Raw genomic sequence first — 18,888 nt, 5'->3', positions numbered from 1 at the left:
CTCTTAATTATAAATTGAAGGTTATAGATTTGAGAATGCTAGATATAATTTTATTTTTTTTACTAACTAAACTAGACGCCGGGCCGGGCCGGGCCCAAGCTAACATTTCCCTGCCAGAATCTTCTTTCACGGTCTTCCTCAGATGCTGCACCAAAGACCTGAGAGAAGAAGCCACCATAGCAGCTAGTGGCAAAATCAAGGGATAAATTGCTAGCCCAGACTGAACAATTGTATACCTGAGGACCTTGATAAAAACTCGCCAGCACAGAGAGTAAAAACGTTGACAGCCCAAGCACAGGGAGAGGTGATATCGCACCCAATTGACAGAAACAACCAAAAACCCAGGGAATCTACCTGTCCTTTTTATGGCGAGAAGGAGCAAATGAGCAGCTTGAACGAGTTTCGCTAATATTAATATATATCGGGAAACGACATGTCGTCCAATATGCTGAACGATCACGAACATACACTGTGCTGATTAACAAGCTGCTCAGAAATGCTTGGCTAAACTTATATGCAATCTCTAGTTTTATAACAGGACAGGAGATGCTCGATAATCATCAACAATGCTACAATAACAATAAGAATACCAATGTTTGATCTTCAGTTTTGGATTCTCCAATGCTCAGATACTCTCCAATTTTTCCTTCTCTTTCTCTCCTCCGTTTACGCAAATCATACCACTGGAAGCCCCGCCACGAATCCAAACTTACCCGACCCGAACTCATCGACCGGATCTCCCGCCTCCTTGTTCTCGGTCGCTACCATGCCCTTAAGGACCTTAATTTCCAGTTCTCCGATTATATTCTCGATTCTGTTCTCCTTAAACTCAAATTTAACCCTATCGCCTCCTTACATTTCTTTAAATTAGCCTCTAAACAATCCAATTTCAGACCCAACGTTAACTCTCACTGTAAACTCGTTCACATTTTGTCTCGAGCTCGAATGTACGACGAAACCAGGTCATATTTGAACGAACTGGTCACTCCTTCTAAGAATAATTATTCTTCCCTTGTTGTTTGGAATGAACTTGTCAGGGTTTTTGAGGATTTTAAGTTTTCACCTACAGTTTTTGATATGATATTGAAAATTTATTGTGAAAAAGGAATGATAAAGAATGCACTCCACGTGTTTGATAATATGGGAAAGTTCGGTTGCGTACCGAGTTTGCGGTCTTGTAATCGTTTGTTAAGTAGCTTGGTTAGAAAAGGTGAAAGTTCCAATGCAATTCTTGTTTATGACCACATTAATAGGTTAGGGATTGTGCCTGATGTTTTCACTTGTTCGATTATGGTTAATGCGTACTGTAAGGATGGATGGGTTAATGTTGCTGTTGATTTTGTGAAGGAAATGGATTATCTAGGTTTTGAATTGAATGTAGTGACTTATAATAGCTTGATTGATGGGTGTGTTAGTATTGGTGATATGGAGAGAGCTGAAATGGTTTTGAAATTGATGGGTGAAAGGGGGATTTTGAGAAATAAGGTTACACTTACGTTGTTGATTAAAGGTTATTGTAGACAATGTAAGTTGGAGGAAGCAGAGAAGGTGCTTAGAGAAATGGAGAGAAGTGAGGGTATGGTTTTGGATGAATATGCTTATGGTGTTTTGATTGATGGGTATTGTCGAGTTTGTAAAATGGATGATGCTGTTAGGCTTCGAGATGAGATGTTAAATGTTGGATTAAGGATGAATTTATTTATTTGCAATGCTTTGATAAATGGATACTGTAAAAATGGTCAAGTTTCTGAGGCAGAGAGGTTGTTAATGCGTATGGTGGACTGGGACTTGGAACCAGAGTCTTATAGCTATAGTACTCTCATGGATGGATTCTGTAGAGAGGGTCTTGTCACTAAGGCTATCAGTGTTTATAATGAGATGCTTAGGGTTGGAATTCAATCGAATGTTGTAACTCATAATTCTCTTCTTAAGGGCTTATGTCGTGTTGGTGCCTTTGAGGATGCTTTACACGTTTGGCATTTGATGCTGAAGAGAGGTGTGACTCCTGATGAGGTCAGCTATTGCACTTTGCTTGATTTGCTCTTCAAGATGGGAGAATTTTTTAGGGCTTTGGCATTGTGGAATGATATTCTAGCTAGGGGTTATGGCAGAAGTACATATGCTTTCAATACAATGATTAATGGGTTCTGTAAGATGGAGAAAATGATTGAAGCAGAGGAGACTTTCAACAGGATGAAGGAACTGGGTTTTGAACCTGACGGTGTAACATATAGAACTCTAATTGATGGATATTGTAAACTTGGAAATGTTGAAGAAGCTTTTAAAGTTAAGGAGAAGATGGAAAAGGAAGCAATTTTGCCTTCCATTGAGTTGTATAATTCTCTTATTGGCGGACTTTTTAAGTCTAAGAAAACTAGAGAAGTGATGGATCTTCTTTCTGAAATGTGCCTTAAAGGATTATCTCCTAATGTTGTCACTTATGGAACCCTCATCGCTGGCTGGTGTGATGAAGGGAGACTGGATAAGGCATTTACTGCATATTTTGATATGATTGAAAAGGGCTTTGCTCCTAATGTAATTATCTGCAGCAAAATTGTTAGTAGCCTCTATCGACTTGGTCGAATAGATGAAGCAAATATGCTATTGCAGAAGATGGTGAATTTGGATGTTTTTCTAGATCATGGATACTTTGACAGGTTGCACAAGGCAGATGATGGGAATCTAGACAGTCAGAAAATTGCAGATACTCTCGATGAAAGTTCTAAAAGTTTTTCTTTGCCCAACAGTGTGGTGTACAATATAGCTATTGCAGGGCTTTGCAAGTCTGGCAAGGTTGATGATGCTAAAAAAATTTTCTCAAGCTTGTTGCTAAGAGGCTTTAGTCCAGATAATTTCACATACTGCACCTTGATTCATGGCTATTCAGCTGCTGGTAACGTGAATGATGCTTTCAGCTTACGAGATGAGATGTTGAAAAGAGGTCTTGCTCCGAACATAATTACTTATAATGCTCTGATAAATGGCCTTTGTAAATCGGGGAATCTCGATCGAGCCCAGAAGCTTTTCGATAAACTTCACCTGAAGGGATTAGCTCCTAATGTTATTTCTTACAATATACTGATTGATGGATACTGTAAAAATGGTAACACAAGAGAAGCATTGGATTTGAGAAACAAGATGTTAAAAGAAGGGATCTCTCCCTCCCTCATTACCTATTCTGCCTTGATTTATGGTTTTTGTAAACAGGGAGATATGGGAAAAGCAACTAACCTTTTAGATGAGATGAGAGAGCTATTTGCGGATCAAAATCTTGCCAAATTTGTCAAGTTGGTTGAGGGTCATGTTAAATGTGGAGAAGTAAAGAAGATTGCAAAGCTTCACAATATGATGCACATAACAATTCCCTGTGCTGGTGTTATCTCTCATAAACAGATGGAGTTAGATGTGTTCTCAAATGCCAAAGAAATGCTGAAGCTGTGTGTTGATGGATGTTTAGTAATCTAAGAGTTTGTTAAAAGGTTGTTATGTTTAGTGGAAGTCATCTTGATTTAATTCATCTCCTTGAGAAGCCCAGGTAATATGTTGGCGAGGGGTGAATTTAGTCTCCATGATACAGGATCTTGGCTCTGAGTTCCACATGCCTCTCGTCACATACATGTCTAATTCCTGTGGAGGGATTAATAAATTGGAAGCGAAAAGAAAGCAATGCTCTCATCATCTGAGGATGTACTGGTGTAATTCCTTGGAGGTTTACTACCGCATTTAAAATATTTGGAACTGAAAGAATACAAAGATTGAATTCAAACTGCAGCAAGTCGGAGTTAATTATTGTGTAAGAACTCCATTTCCTGTCTTATAGTATAGCTGCTTCACTGCCTGTGGAATTATTGGTTTTGATGTTTTTGTTGGCATATAGTGCATATGCTCTTAAAATGTTTCTGACAATCTGGTGTAAATTAGTCCTTTCCCCAAGTTGAGATGCTAAGTAATGTACATGGTGATATGTCAATTGTCAAGTATGGAAATCCATGGGTACACTGTTTCTTGTAGATGCAGCAAAAGATCATGCATGTTTAGAAATTGAGTGCAAAGGTGGGGCCTCCTTTTTCTTTTATAATTTATTTATTTTGGAAATACCGTACTAGTTCCCAAAAGTTCAATTCTCTTTAGTGTCAAATTGCTAAATGTTGATATTGAGTTCCATAGAAAAATTTAGTTGTTTCAGAACTTTTGTTTTACTGCGATTACAATGCTCTTGCAATCAGCATGTTTGAGAGTAACGTCTCTGTTAAATTGTTGAAAAGGACACCAAACACTATCTTTTATCCCTCAAGTTTTGGAATTATTCTGTGCAAGATATGTGCTTGTGACTGGTAGGCTGCCATGTTATTGATGTATGGCCGCCTGATCAAGACACGTACATTCATGCTTGTAGGCTGTGTTGTTGAAAAGTAAAATTTTGCTTCCTTGCATTCTGATATGTTTAATTAGTCAAGTGGAAAATGACTAAAGTCAGGCTAGAAAACAGAGTTTAGAAATTACTTTATCAGGCTTATATAATTGAAATTCTAGTTTCAAAATTTTCCTAATGTGTTCATTAATGAAAAATCCTGACTCTTATTGTAGGTGCTTGTTTGGTGCAATGAGAAACTCACCACCTACAACACATCATCATTTACTCAATCGCGGGTAAGCTGGTATTTTGGACTTGCACCACTTCTCAAATTGTACCTTAAGGTTAAGATGTTGCTTCACTATCATCTGCATGATAATGATAGCCAGGACAGCAGCCCATTCCTGGGATGGACACTGATAGCATGTAATCTTGGGGGTGAGGTAATGGGTTCAGCTACCATAATATGCGAACTCTTCCTAGAAGGTTTAAAATTCACAATGGTTTTCTACATTACAAATTGAAGAGAAATTATGGATCAAGGCAAGAACTGTTAATGAAAATGAACTGTTGAATACCACTTCCATGGATTTTGAGACCCCAAACTGTTTTACTTTGTGTCATACTTAATAGCTCTTTTTTTTCTTTTTTTTGGTATTGTGTGGGATGTTATCTTTTTTTTTTTTTTTCTTTCTTTTTTTTAAATATAACCTTTTTATACAAGCATTTGTTTTAGTTTCTCCTAGTTCATTGACAATTCAGCTTTCTACCTTTTGTAGTTAATTGTGAACCTGCAACTTCAGTTTAGTTGTGTAATTATGATTCTAGATGCAAAAACTTTCTTTGTGCAAGAAATGATTTTTTTTTTTCCTTTCCTGGTTTTGAAATATTTTCTTTATCTTTGTATATGCAAGGCCATAAACTTGAAGAAACACTTACCGAACAAATGAATGCTGGCATTTATCGAATGGATATCTTGCACCTGAAAATCCTGTTGGAGATAAATTTTTTGGACAGAAGCTACAAAAAGGTTAACCCATCTGAGCTTGACAGTCATACACGATGCTCCCATGAGGTGATGTAATTTGTATTTTCTTAAACCTTGAAATCTACTTACTGTGCTTGGTTACATTCATTCATTTAGCCAATAGAATAATCACCTGATAAATATGTTGTATATGAGATATATAACTACTTGGGTATTAACATGAGACAGAAATTTAAGATAAAGAGAAAAGAAGCTATGGAGCATCTAGTTAGATTATTTTCTATGTTTTGAAAATACAGCGGAAGCTGCATCTCTGCTATCTATTGTTTGGAAACCGTTGAAGATTCATTATAGTCATTGCTGTCATCAAGACTTGGTCATGATAAGCTTATTATAATGCATAGAATTTAATTTGATTCTTAAATTGTAGATCCGTTGTTATATTATGGCCACTGGTGATGTATCAAATATCTATTACTTTTTCAATGGATAGAGGCAGGAGAATATTTAATGCTTAAATCACAATTGAAAGTTTCTTAAGAATGAGTACATGTTTCAGGATGTCATGTTAGCCGTTGACCCCATGAAAAACTGAATGAACCTTGCTAAGGCTGTTAGCAATATGGAAGAGAACCTGATCCTGCTAATTATAGGCGTCATTTTCTTGATATGGATTATTGAACCTTGCCAGATGCATTTATGTGAAGTATGTGAATTTTGGCATTGCATATGAACAAATGTTTCTGAATTTGAGCTTCGAGTTCTGAATAAGCACTTCACATAGCCTCTGCATATAGATCGAAAAGATAAACGACAAGAGGTACATTACAAAGTCGCACAACAAGAGACTTTTTTGTGCTTCTACCCTGTCTCTAATGGAAGAAGAGGCTTCTAATGCAAGATCATGTGGATGCTAATATTTTCTTCTTTATTTTCCATGTAATAATAGAAAATTTTATGACATTAACAGGATGAAAGTTGTCGGCCTATGTAATGAGAGCTACTAGGATTATGGAATCCAGCCTATGAGAAGAAAGGGTGTAATAGTTTTGAAATAGACATCCTTTTCCGCTATTGTTGGTCGTAGTCGTAGGCATAAGTTGCCCAGTCCATCTCAATATGATGCAATCGTAGTGATTTTCAGGAAGTTGTCTCATCTGATAAATCGCAAGCCACTTAAATTAGAAATTTTAAAAGGGGGAGTAAAGAAATGATATTTGCAGTGTAATTACTTGGGATCATCCTCAACCAACACAGCATAATGGCATGGGTTAAGTAGCAGATCATAAAGTAATCAATCTGCCTGCTGAAAGTATGAGAAAAGCAACCCGATGATTATTATCTCTACTTCTTTATTTTTCATTTAATTTAGGTCTGCATGTCTCACTAATTATGTTTTGTATTTTGATCATAAAGTAAATATGGCAATGGCATCACCGCCCGGGTAAGGTTTTCCTTGAAGGAAACTGAAAATGGCTCCATAATATTATTCTCCTTTTTTTTTTCCTTTTTTTTTTTCTAAAGAAATGACTCCTTAAATTACGCATGTATTTTAAGGCCAGATTAAGCAGAAAGGTGTTATGTCATATTTATTGGAGTAGAAGTTAGAACCCAATATTTTCCATTTAAATGGAAAAATTAAAAACTTCAAACACATGAAAGAGTTGGTAAAGACAGAAAGGCATGTCTCATCCAACAGCAGGGTTTTCTTAAGTTTGTAGGCACTTTCATGTAAGCAGTGCCTTTTGGCTGGCCAAGAAGCATCTCAGTCTACATCCGATTTGCCACTTCTGAAAGATAGAAATTTATGGCAGCAAAACGGAAATGAACAACTTGACCTCTTCTCATCGCTCAGATTACTAGAGAAAGGATTAATGTAATTTTTGGATTGAACCACGGCAGATATAGACCTTGGTGGACCCTCGGGTCATATCTTGCGATCCAAGTGTTCCCACTTTTTTCTTTGTAGTGAAAGTGAAAGTGAAAGTGAAAAAATCGTTTCTTAAAGGCCGGATTATAATTACAGATAAAGGAGTCGGCTCCACATGTCATAGAAATCACTTCGAATTTACTACGTAACATTACACACGTGTGTCATATTATAGCATCATTTTAACGCTATATACTTGCCCATGAAAAGATTGATCTAATCTTATTTACTTGTTCAAAACAAAAACGACTTAACTATTTTACTAACTCTTTCAATTTCGACTTATACATTCATAAATTAATATTATATAATATCATTCATTTAAATTTATCGACAAATAGAAAAAGCTAATAAATATTTAAATTTTATCGATAAACAAAAAAAGCTAAACGCTAATAAAATGAGTTGAAATTTCAAATATATTTAAATCGTAACATAAAAATTTAAAGGAAAAACTTATGATAGATTAGGCAAACCTTACGGAGCATATAATCACTAACCCGATAAAAAAATGGCTTGTAAAAGTCAAATTTTCATTTGCTAATGAATTTTTTGGCATTAAATAGTGGAATAGGGTTGAATGAGAAATGATAACTTAAAAATGAATATTTAACATTTTATATTATAAAATAAATACAGGATGAATTACCATATTAATAATTGACATCATTTAAAAAGTTAATAATAGAATAATGAATATGGTAATGGTAATAATTGAGGCTTGTGAGTAAATATACGTGCAATTTAATAGAATAATTAAGAAAAATAGCTAAAAAGAATATTGTGCTTTGATAAGGATTGAGAATTTAAAATCTGAAAACAGGTAGAGGGTTACCTACTTTTTAGACGAGTTGTTAATATCTATACATTCTACTTCAATAATTAGATGAACAAGAACAAATCGAAACTGGGGGAAAAAGAAAAGAATAAAAATCGAAATATATAAGTGGATTACAATTCAAAGGGATAGAAAGAAAAAAGCAATAATAATGGAAATGCTGGCAAGCACGATCCTGTAACTATTCTTCCTTGTTACGGAAAAACGCGTTATTGTCCACTAGATGAGATGACATCATTGTTGTATTAATTTATTTTAAAAATTTATCATCTGGAAGTCATAAAATAATGAGACAAAGGATCAATTTCGTTCATTCAGAAACTTACACAATCTAACGGTAATCAAACAGTTAGTACTGATGAGATTGACAAGGTTAAAAATGCTTCAATATTAATCTCACCATAAGAAGAAGATGAAACTTATATAAGTCTAATTAAAGTAATATATGGATGATGACCTAATTTGACTATTACAAAATTTAAAATATATTTATTAGAAAGTAGAATAAATTATTTTTATTTCAAAATTAAAATATTGGTTTCATTAGAACATGAAATTTTACAATAAAAGATTTCCACCAACTAATTTGAATAGAGGGTTTAATAATTTTGGGTTGATTTTGTCAAAAGAGTTCATGTAATGAATTATTTGTTCATGCATCGCAAGTTGAGGGGCCTTTGTCCTAAAATAAATTATATTAATAGTTTCTTTTTTGTGTATATTTTTCTTAAAAAAGATTGTTGCATAAATGTCTAATTTATAGATTGCTGATTAACATTAAAATGAAGACACGAGTGTTTCAGAATTAGAAATCTTGAGATGTATTATGATTTGGGCGGGTGTTTTCATTCTTAATTGGCGTTGAATTGTGTTTTGGAGATTAAGATTGCAATGTTGATGTTAAATTGCTCTTTGGAGAAGGAAAAGAATTGTCAGCAATAAATAATGTGAAAAACAGTGTGGCTGACCAGTTAAAGCTAACATGAGACTACTCATACTCAATACTTACTCAAGGCTCCAAATGAAGACAAATTCGCAAATAAAATTAATTGAAAAGATTAAAAAAAAAATGATACACTAAAATAGAAAATGTTGAAAAATTCAGAGACCATTATGTAAATGTTCCATTTAAGAAAAGGAGTAAAACATAATTGAGAACCCAGAAGAAGGCAGACAGATAAGTAAAGGGAAATGAGATTATCTTCAAATGGAGAAGGCATTGCACTGATTTAGACTCCAATTAGATACCCCTGAGATTTTGAGAGTTGAAGATTTAATCCCCCAAAATTACAGAAACAAAACCAAAGGGTCCCACTTGCTTAGACTTTCCCTTTTTTTCTTTTTCCTGTACCTGATTCAGATCATATGCCGTACACAAGACTTTTCCTCTTTAATGTATGCCACGCGTCATTCATACGTAAAACTCATCTTCTCTCAATTAATGTCCTTCTATCCTCATTCCTTTCCTCTACCGACACTTATTTTTATATTTATTTCTTTGGATATTCTTATTTTTATATTCATTCTACTTGTGTAAATTTTAACTTTTGATGGTTTTTGCACCTCGGTCAATTTGCTCCTAAATTTACATTTAAGAGTAAAATATGTTTAATATAAATTTTTTAATAAATATTTTTTATATCTAAAAATTAAATATATTCAAATTAAAAAATTTAATTTAATAATAAAACATTCTATTTTATTAATTTACTGATACAACATATATTGAAGTATTATATATGAATGTATTTGAAAAGATTAAGAACTTAAATTTAATTAATTTAAAAATAATCATGTATTAAATAAGTCAAATTCTAGCTTTCTAAAGATTAAATAAGTTAAATTTTAATTTTTTTAATAAATAGATTTACAATTTATATTTTCTTGTGAAAGTAATTTGTCATTTTTAAGTCTATTAAATTCAAATTTTAAATTTGTCTAAACATGCTGTTATATAACGTGTTATTAGATATTATATATGTAAATTAATAAAATAATATTATTTTTAAATTGAATGTATTTAACTCTTGCATATAAATTCAATAAATTATTTATTAAATAAATTTAAATTAGATATATTTAATTCTTAAATATAGGTTTATAAAGGTATTTATTGAAAAAGTTTATAAATTAAAGATAATTAACTTTTGAATTAGTAAATTGACTATTTATTGAATACTTTTTATTTATATATTCTATAAAGAGAAATAAATACAAAGAGAAAAAATCTAAGAAAAAATCGTTAGGCCTTCAAGTTTAAATGGTTGACTAATTAAGTGGTTCCCATCATGTCTTAGTTTACAATAAAGTCACATACTACTATCACATGTTGGATTAAATTAGCCAAAACATTGATCTTGAGATCCTACAAATTCAATAATCAATCCATAAAAAAAAAAAAAAATACAATAGGTATTATTTTTTTTATTTTTGCTCCATCTTATTAATTATAAGTTTGGTAAGATAATGAGGGTATAATGGGAAATTCGTTTGTCAATCGAAATTGTCAAAGAAATGTAGGATATTATTTATGTTCCACATGGAGTGCAATTTAGTTTTGTTGAAGGTAATTATCAAACTAAAAAGAGGATAGCTGGCATTGGATAATTTTGTATTTTTGATGAGGGAATGATTGATGGCGAGGGAAGGCATTTGGGCAACTAGTGGCCTCTTTCATCCATTTAGACCATATTGGAGACCTTTTTATTATGACATGAACAAACGACAGATACAGTCTTAGTTTAATGATCATCATGTAAACTATATTTCAAGGAATTTTCTTTTCTTTTTAAACTCATGAATCACTCTAGTATTATTAAATCAAATTAAATTAACATGTAGATACATTTCTATAACAAATATATGTGATAATTCTTTTTTATAATTATCATTGGTTCGCCTGTAATAATTGATCATTAAATATGGAGTTAATTAGCTATAGCTACGTTTTAAAAAACAATTATATACAAAAGGGACAAAATTATTTAAAAGAAAAAAGAGGGGATAGCCTAGCTTAGAATTTATTTGCTCCGGTTCAAGAGTCTATATCAGTTGGCAACATGTCTTTCCAGCCTTTCACTTACTTAGGCTTAAACCAATACCCAAAAGAAATATGCATTAAAAAAAGGGTTTGTTAGATTCAAAGAGAAACTACCCTTTGCTTCCTTAAGTTTTCAGTTAGATCTACAAAAAAAAAGTATATAGTTAACAATTTTAATTTAATTAATACATCAATCATCATATTGAATCATTGATGCTTCCAGCATAACGAACCTGTACACATATGTATAAATTATGATAGTCTAGAAAGCACAGTACAAATAGTTTTGAAGTAATATAATTTAATGAAAATATGTTTCTATCAAAGTTGTTATAATAACATCTTCAAACTTGAAAGACGACTGAATAAGTCCCAAGTCGAGGAAATGATTTATTAATTAGATTATATCCAATTTATCAAGAAATTACTTGAATATACAAATTAGGATGTAGAGGAATATAGTAACAATAAAATTAAGCAGAAAAAGAAGAAAAATGTTTAGAGAAATGAACGATTCATGAGAGACCATTCAAAAAAGCTCTCTGGTTTTTTATGAAACTGGATACAATTAAACATACATCCAAAAGGAAGTTCATGAAGTCCTCTTTGTTGATCTCTTATTTGACTTCTCTTTCTGGGTTTTTCTTATTTCGCAGTAATATATAGTATTTTTTTTTTGTTCCTCTACTGAATACAAGTAATAATAGAATTAAACGGAAAATTAATTCTGGATAGAACAAGTATATAGACAGAAAATACAAAAGCTCTGTATAATGATCATCTACAGCAACGTACCTAAACTTGGAAACTGTAAATTCTTTTTCTTGGAACCGAAATTATATCTCTCTGTATAACTTGATGCATGATCTCTTCAGATCTCTCTCCCTCTCCTCGTTACGAGCAACTTTTGAGTAAAGATCATATACATACATATATATATGTTTATATACCTTAATAACGTTCAAGAATCCAAGGCAAAAGGAGTGTGTAAAAGATCATAAGGTGCCCAGAGAGCATCCAAAGGGCACGGCCGGTTGGCGTCGAGCCTAGCCCATGGCTTCCCTTTCCCACTCCAATGCAATAGACTAACAGGACCTGGATGCAGGTCCCTACATAGGCCTCTAAAATTATCTCCACCGAGCCCGTGTTGATTCCACCTATGATCAACCGGTACAATATTCCCTGCAAATACGAGTAAAAATGGCGGCAACGAACCCAGTTCATAAATTCTCATTCTTTTTTGCAACTCCATCCATTCCTCAATCTTTGTAGTATAATCACCTTCTCTCCATCTATCAAGATCGATAACCATAACTCCGGTGTTAAAGTAACAGGCTTTTCTATCCGCAAATGTGAGCGATAAAGAAGGGTTAGACCAGAAAGTTGGTGTGAAATAAGAAGTGAAATTAGCATTGCAATATTCAGGAGCTGCAAGCACTGAATTTGGACCCAGAGGAGTAGCGGCGAGTTTAGCAATGTCATCGACGAGAATCAGGTCGGAGTCGAGGTAAACGACTCGACGTACGCATAGAGGGAGGATTCCAGCTAAGTAGCTGCGAGCGTAGTTCAGAGGACAGTCAAGTGCTGAACGGATTGAAGTAGAGATAAGCCTTGAAACTGAGGAGTCGTCGAATGTGTAAACTTTGAATTTCAGATAAGGAAAGGAGGAGGAGATGGTGGCACGGAGGAGAGTGGCGTTGGCGGAGGCGGAAGCCACGAAGTGGAAAGCTGTATTTTGGGGACAAGATGAATGTTGAAGAACAGACAGAATTGCTGCCATGGAGCCGCGGATATAGGCTGTATCTAAAGTCATTGCCACGTGCACTGATTGATCGGAGCACATATCACCGTCTAATTCTGATTCTTGCTCATATTCATGATCAAGTGAGGGGCAATCTGGGGAGTTGTAGAATTGCGGGGCTTCTTTGAACTGTTGGGTGATAATAGTAGCGGCGGTGGTGGCGGCGGCGGAGACATTGGTGATTAAAGAAAGAAAGAGGATGAGATAGGTGAGGTTAGAGAGCGTACGCATTGGAAAGAGGATTGGTGTCCAGTGTTGAGTTTTCTTTTCTCAAGTAGTGTTTGTGTTTGTGTTTGTGTCGTGGGTGAGAGAGATCTGTACTGATTAGGCTTTTCCTTCTAAGCTGAAGAGCAGAGAGATAAAAATAATAGTAATAATTGAAATTTGAGAGGGTAAACAAACACGGTTTTGATTTGATTTATATATAAAGAGAGAGAGAGTGCAGGGGGAAGCAGCTTGGTCAAGAATTCTTCATTTAATAAAAACTACTATAAAGGCAAAATTTAAATAAATAAATTTTAATTCAAGAAAAGAGTTAGTTGAATGAATTCCCATTGATTGGAAATGCAGAGAGGGATTTCAATTCAAGCCTTTTTGTCAATGGGACCCAATCCCATTCTATTATATTATTAATACATATAATTATCAAAAAATTTGCTTGCTGTCAATTTGAAAAGTGAAATAAAATCCCACATTTTCCAATTCTCTTTTAAATGACTGTGTGGGTTTGGTTTTAGTTAAATTCTGAAAGTGAGAATTGTTTTGATTCATTTCTCTTTTTTTCTTTTTTAAAGTGTGAACGTGTCTTTTTATCTGTGCTTACTTATAAGTCATAAATAAGTATGGGGGTGGCCATTATTCAAATTTCATCTTAAAATGAAAAGGGATTTGATTCTAAAGAAAAAGGAATAATGAGTGATTGTGTCTAATCATGCTCTTCTGCTTCTTCTTCTTTTATGCCAATTGCAGATAAAAGATATACGCGGAAAGAATGTGTGTGCATATGCCTTATGGTCCTGTTTTATGATATGTCAATTTTCATCACCTCTTTCTTACCATCACTGTGACCAAGTGGCCACCGATTATAAAATAAATAATATATATTTTCCTTATAAATTCCTTTTTTCTTTTTAATATGTTATACTGATTAAATAATTAAAATTTAAAAATATAAATATACATTTAATTCTTATTTCTATTGTAACGGTTCATTGAACTTTGATAAATACTTTTAAAAATAATAAAATGAAAAAGAAATCTCACAGACACAGGCTGTGAATTCATATTCTTTCTTCTAATTCCTGCAAAAGGAAAATGAATATTCTTTGAGCAAACTTTCCTTTTGTATTTTTTTATTTTTTTTTGTTCTGAAAGAGTTGGTGGTTGATGGTTCATGGTCTCAACGATCTCTGCATCCCCTTCAGAAGAGTTGAAGCATCGCCTTCGGGGAAAACAATACTCCAGCAACCCAATAATCACGCTTTGAAACAAAGCCTTCCATTACTAGAATTCTTCCATATATATAATATATCACCTTTCTTTCCTCTCTACATGTTCCTCGTCATCTAATGTAAACATATATACATTACATATCCCTATCCCTACTGCCAGTCAGAGTTGTTTTTGGTACCTCATACCCATTTCTACTATAAATTTTAATTTAGAATCAAGCAACCTAAAAGTACTCTCCATCCATTCTTATTCATCTATGGATATACTTTGATGTATTATATTTAACGAAATGTTTCTTTATTAAAAATGTAAATATCCTATAAATATATATTTTTCATTTTATTAGTTAAATGCTTCCTAATCCTCTCAACACTCAGAGAGTGAAATTAAAAAAAAAAAATCTAGAACTTTCATCTACTGTAAAAGAAAAAAAGAAGAAGAAAGAATCATCCAAGAAAACGGTACAAATATAAAAATAAATGAAATTTATTGGAGTAGGTGTTTAGTGTCAAAGTCACTACATTCGTAAGTCGCATATCCTAAAGCGAACTATCAGTAATTTATGGCTCGAGATTTTACTAGAAAATGAAAATAATGTGTGGCCGATTAATTTGGACGTACAATTGTATGGAGATTTAGCCAAAATCTAAGTACACAGAAACTAACAAACTGCCATAATCCAGCGCCGGTGGCAAGACAATGACAAAGGCTTTGGACACTAACCTGCTGTCCTGATATCAAAAGAAATTGATTTTTTAGGTCAAAAATTGGAAAAAAAGAAAAAAAGAAAAACAGGGACGTGGAAATTTCTTCTTTTCTTTCTCCAAATCATGATTAGGAGCACAAATGTAATGTAATTAGACTGCGATGGCAAACCACCAACCTTCTTATGCAAATCTCACTTCCCTTTGTCTTTACGGTTGGCTTAGGCTTAGGCTTAGGAGTTCCGTCATACAAATAATTAATTAACAGCCTATTTTATTATGATTAATTTGAGAAAAGTTACTCCTGATTCAAAGAATTTGAGGTCCAGATTTTTTACTTAATACGAAAAGAAGAAATATAATAATTTAGATTAACGTTTATACACTACTTATCCAGTTTTGGGATCAAATTGTTTTAAAAATCGACTTTCACTAATTCATATTGACCAGGCTCATCTGTTAGCAAGCCACTATTGGTATACATCAATTGAGATTGCAAGGATAGCATTTTCTTATCGTATTTATAATTATGATTTCATCCATTGTTGATTGAATAATCTTTGTCCGAAGAATCAACTGCCGGTATACAAATAGTTCATTTGATCTGAAACCATTAAATAGAAGTTGCTCGAATTCCAGTTCAGTCAAACCCATGAATTTAATTACCATCTTATCAATTCACTGCACATCCCAATAGTGATTTGATTTCAAGCCATCACCCATATCAAAATTAGTCAACCCATGAATTTAATTAATTACCTTCTTTCTTTATATCAATAAGATAAATCCTAAAATTTGGAGTAGATTTCACGTAAATTGGTGTTTTACTATAGTGGTAAAATGAAATCATTTTACGAATTTCAGTTAGATTCAAATTTACAATAATAAAAATAATGCACGATAGAAAATCAATTACGAAAAAGAATTTCTCCATCGTACAAAAAAAAATGAAGCACATTAAACATCTCCTGTGTAATTGGCTGTGAGATTAGCACAGAAAATTGCCTAAACCATAACTGTTAATAATGCCAATAAGGATTGACGAGAGTGGAAGCATTGTATCAAAATTCAACCAAAGCCTTGTTAAAAGTAGTTTAAAGGTCATACGACCGCAGTTGTTTCTCATAATCATAATAGTTAATCCAACAGTTTGTATATTTGGACTGAAATACACCCACAGTAGGTTAAATGCCATATATGAGGAAGAGACGTACAATTTAGAGACTAGAAGCATTGAATCCCATTAAAGAATAACTGTAGGAGGAGCTTCCTTATTAATTAATAGCCAGCCATAACCCATGTCAAAAGGAGTTCTCGCCATATATATGTATATATGTAACCATGATGATCTACCTCTCTGTCTCTTGCCCTCCCTCAGCATACCTTAGCCCATCACTTTCAAAAGCTTCCCATCTACGTACATTCACATTTAATTAATAAAATCACTCTAATCTGAGAATTATAATTAAGCAATGCTATAGATAAATGACATCTGCCTTCTACTATTCCTCAACGTTAATTGATTTTTAAAGAGAATATATACCATCATCACCTGAACTCATTGGATGTAACTATAAATGACGGGATAAACACTAATGAGAAGTTTTCAATAATTAAATAAATATTAAAAAAATGTGATTATAATCTTATTTTCTTTTCCAAATCAAATGATTAAATTAATAATTAAATAAATATTCAAGACTCTTATAACATTATTCATGCACTCTTTATTTTTTAAATATAAAATAGAGAGTCAATTTAACTCTCTACATATGAAGAGCCAAACTTCACTTTTTACTCTATATTTAATAAATACATTATAAGTTTCTATACATTTGATTTAATTGATATTTATTATTATTTTTTAATGGTAAAGATTAACAAAAATTAAAACTATTAATACTTATGGAAATAAAAGTAATATACAAAATAAAATATAAAGAGTCTGTTAGACTTAAATAAAAATATGTTACTTTTTATATATAAATATTTCTTAAGATGCTATTTATTATAGAAATTATGCTCTTTAAAATAAAAGGTACAATTGGAAATACTCTAATAATTATGAAATAAAAGTAAGATAAAAAAATAAAATATAAAGAGTCTATTGAATTTAAATATAATATTTTTTTTTTTATGTTATTATCATCTCATATACATACTCTTATATAATTAAAAAAAAAATTCAATCCAATACGCAACGTCAGAGAAAATCATAATTTATTACTTTTTTTTTATAAGGAATACAATTTTTACCTTTTTTTTTCTTTCCATGCTTAGGTAAAAAAGAATGATTTTCTATGTATTCTTTAATTTTAAGTGCAGTGAATTTTTAGTTTTAAATTTACACCCAGTCATAAATAACAAGTAAAGAAAAAAAAAGAAGATAATTAGTGTATCTGTTCTAAATATTTTTATAATAATTAGTAATTACAAAGAATTTCTTAGATTTTATTATTTATTATTAAATAATAAAATTATTGATTTTCAACGAGAAAAACATTTAGTTTCTTTAAAAATCTATTAATTTATCAAATATTAAATATAAGAGAGTGAATGTATCTTATATTTTATTAAACGATTATTATTGTTTTCTTAAGTTATCTTTGGCTCTTTGTATGAAGAAGCTATGGTAACAGTTTCCTTTAAATGAAATTTTGTGACTTCCCCCGCTGTAATTTTAGACACTGCTCGACAAGTCAAATAACCACAGAAGCTCAACAGTAGTTGAAAAATGAAGAAGATTCAAACTAAAAATCATTAATCAGCAAGAATAGTTGCTCAAGAAAGCAGGTCGAAGTGGTACATTCACATGTTCCACTACTACTCCCAAACAGCCAAAGCGTTGGAACTCGGAAGAAGAAGATGATGGATCTCATATTGCATGACCACGTGTGACGTGGGCACGACAAGCAGGCAAAAAGCCATTGCCAATTATAATCCGCAGATGCATTTACAGTCAAATAGGCCATTAATTACTACCATACTTGAGCACCAGCGCAGTCAGAAAACTCATTAACTTCCTCCTATAAATGAATTTCAATTCAAAGCAAGTAAAGACCCATGAACACAAACATGTAATCCTATTCCTAGGTGCCTTAATGGCGATTATGGGATTAGCCAAAACCCATACGTAATTTTAATTCATCAAGTTATCATTTCATCGTACAGTTGTCAGTTGCATGTTGTGGTATTTTAACAGCAGTGAAAGTGAACGAGATTATCCGGCCGTCACCCAATTCCAAACTCATGTGGGTAATAAAAGACTCATTAAATTGGCAGCACGTGGTAAACCTTGACATTGGTTTAAGAATTAAAACCCAGAATCCATCTGCTTCCATGTCGGTGGTCACTACGTACAATGTACCTTGCATCGGGTCAAACCTGTAATATTAGGTTTGTTTTGACTAATGTCTCGTACTGCCCTAAACAAGTAAACGCTTTGTAATATTCCAAGTGTGGTTCCACTCTATTATTAGTAGAGGAGTATAGCTATTTTATTTTTATTAAAATATAATAATTAGAATGTTTGAAAGCAAGAGAAGTGTTAATAAAGAAATTATATCACTCCTGTAAATTGACCATATAAAAATTTCCAATTTGAAACCTTCTGTTGAGAAGTAGTTAAGTATATATAACAATTTGCATAATTAAGCAACCAGGCCATTGCACATAGCGAATCTTCACCTTCTAATCGCTTGGTCCACAAATTGTCTGATCTAGTTTGAACAGTGTGAATTGCGTGCTTTTCAAATTATGCTTTTCAGGAATGTCTTCAGTG

The 18,888-nt window shown here is 32.7% G+C and overlaps 2 protein-coding genes across 7 annotated transcripts; one reads left to right on the top strand and one right to left on the bottom strand.

The window, feature by feature from the left end:
* Nucleotides 1-51: 51 nt before the first annotated feature.
* Nucleotides 52-6,803, top strand: LOC8260934 (putative pentatricopeptide repeat-containing protein At1g19290). Of its 6 annotated transcripts, none has more exons than XM_025156857.2 (4): nt 52-3,793; nt 4,588-4,650; nt 4,744-4,797; nt 5,269-6,803. In XM_025156857.2, exon 1 carries the CDS (start codon nt 622-624, stop codon nt 3,463-3,465), a length of 2,844 nt encoding a protein of 947 aa, XP_025012625.2. In that variant the 5' UTR covers nt 52-621; the 3' UTR covers nt 3,466-3,793; nt 4,588-4,650; nt 4,744-4,797; nt 5,269-6,803. The 6 variants fall into 6 exon arrangements, with proteins under 6 accessions (XP_025012625.2, XP_048226784.1, XP_015576393.2 ...); XM_048370827.1 differs by having other exon boundaries at nt 4,740-4,797; XM_015720907.3 differs by having other exon boundaries at nt 4,588-4,797; nt 5,269-5,429; nt 6,313-6,803.
* A 4,844-nt stretch (nt 6,804-11,647) lies between these two features.
* On the bottom strand, nt 11,648-13,374 carry LOC8260935 (probable galacturonosyltransferase-like 1). The gene has a single exon (XM_002510290.4). It carries the CDS (start codon nt 13,180-13,182, stop codon nt 12,112-12,114), a length of 1,071 nt encoding a protein of 356 aa, XP_002510336.1. The 5' UTR covers nt 13,183-13,374; the 3' UTR covers nt 11,648-12,111.
* Nucleotides 13,375-18,888: the final 5,514 nt, after the last annotated feature.

The sequence above is a fragment of the Ricinus communis genome, chromosome 2, assembly GCF_019578655.1.
Source record: "Ricinus communis isolate WT05 ecotype wild-type chromosome 2, ASM1957865v1, whole genome shotgun sequence".
Lineage (NCBI taxonomy): Eukaryota > Viridiplantae > Streptophyta > Magnoliopsida > Malpighiales > Euphorbiaceae > Ricinus > Ricinus communis.
Note: the sequence above shows the minus strand (reverse complement) of the source record. Positions and strands in the feature narration are given on the sequence as shown.

Excerpts from the sequence above, each read along its gene's own strand:
- LOC8260934 (XM_015720886.3), top strand. The coding sequence starts at position 622 with ATGCTCAGATACTCTCCAATTTTTCCTTCTCTTTCTCTCCTCCGTTTA.
- LOC8260935 (XM_002510290.4), bottom strand. The coding sequence starts at position 13,182 with ATGCGTACGCTCTCTAACCTCACCTATCTCATCCTCTTTCTTTCTTTA.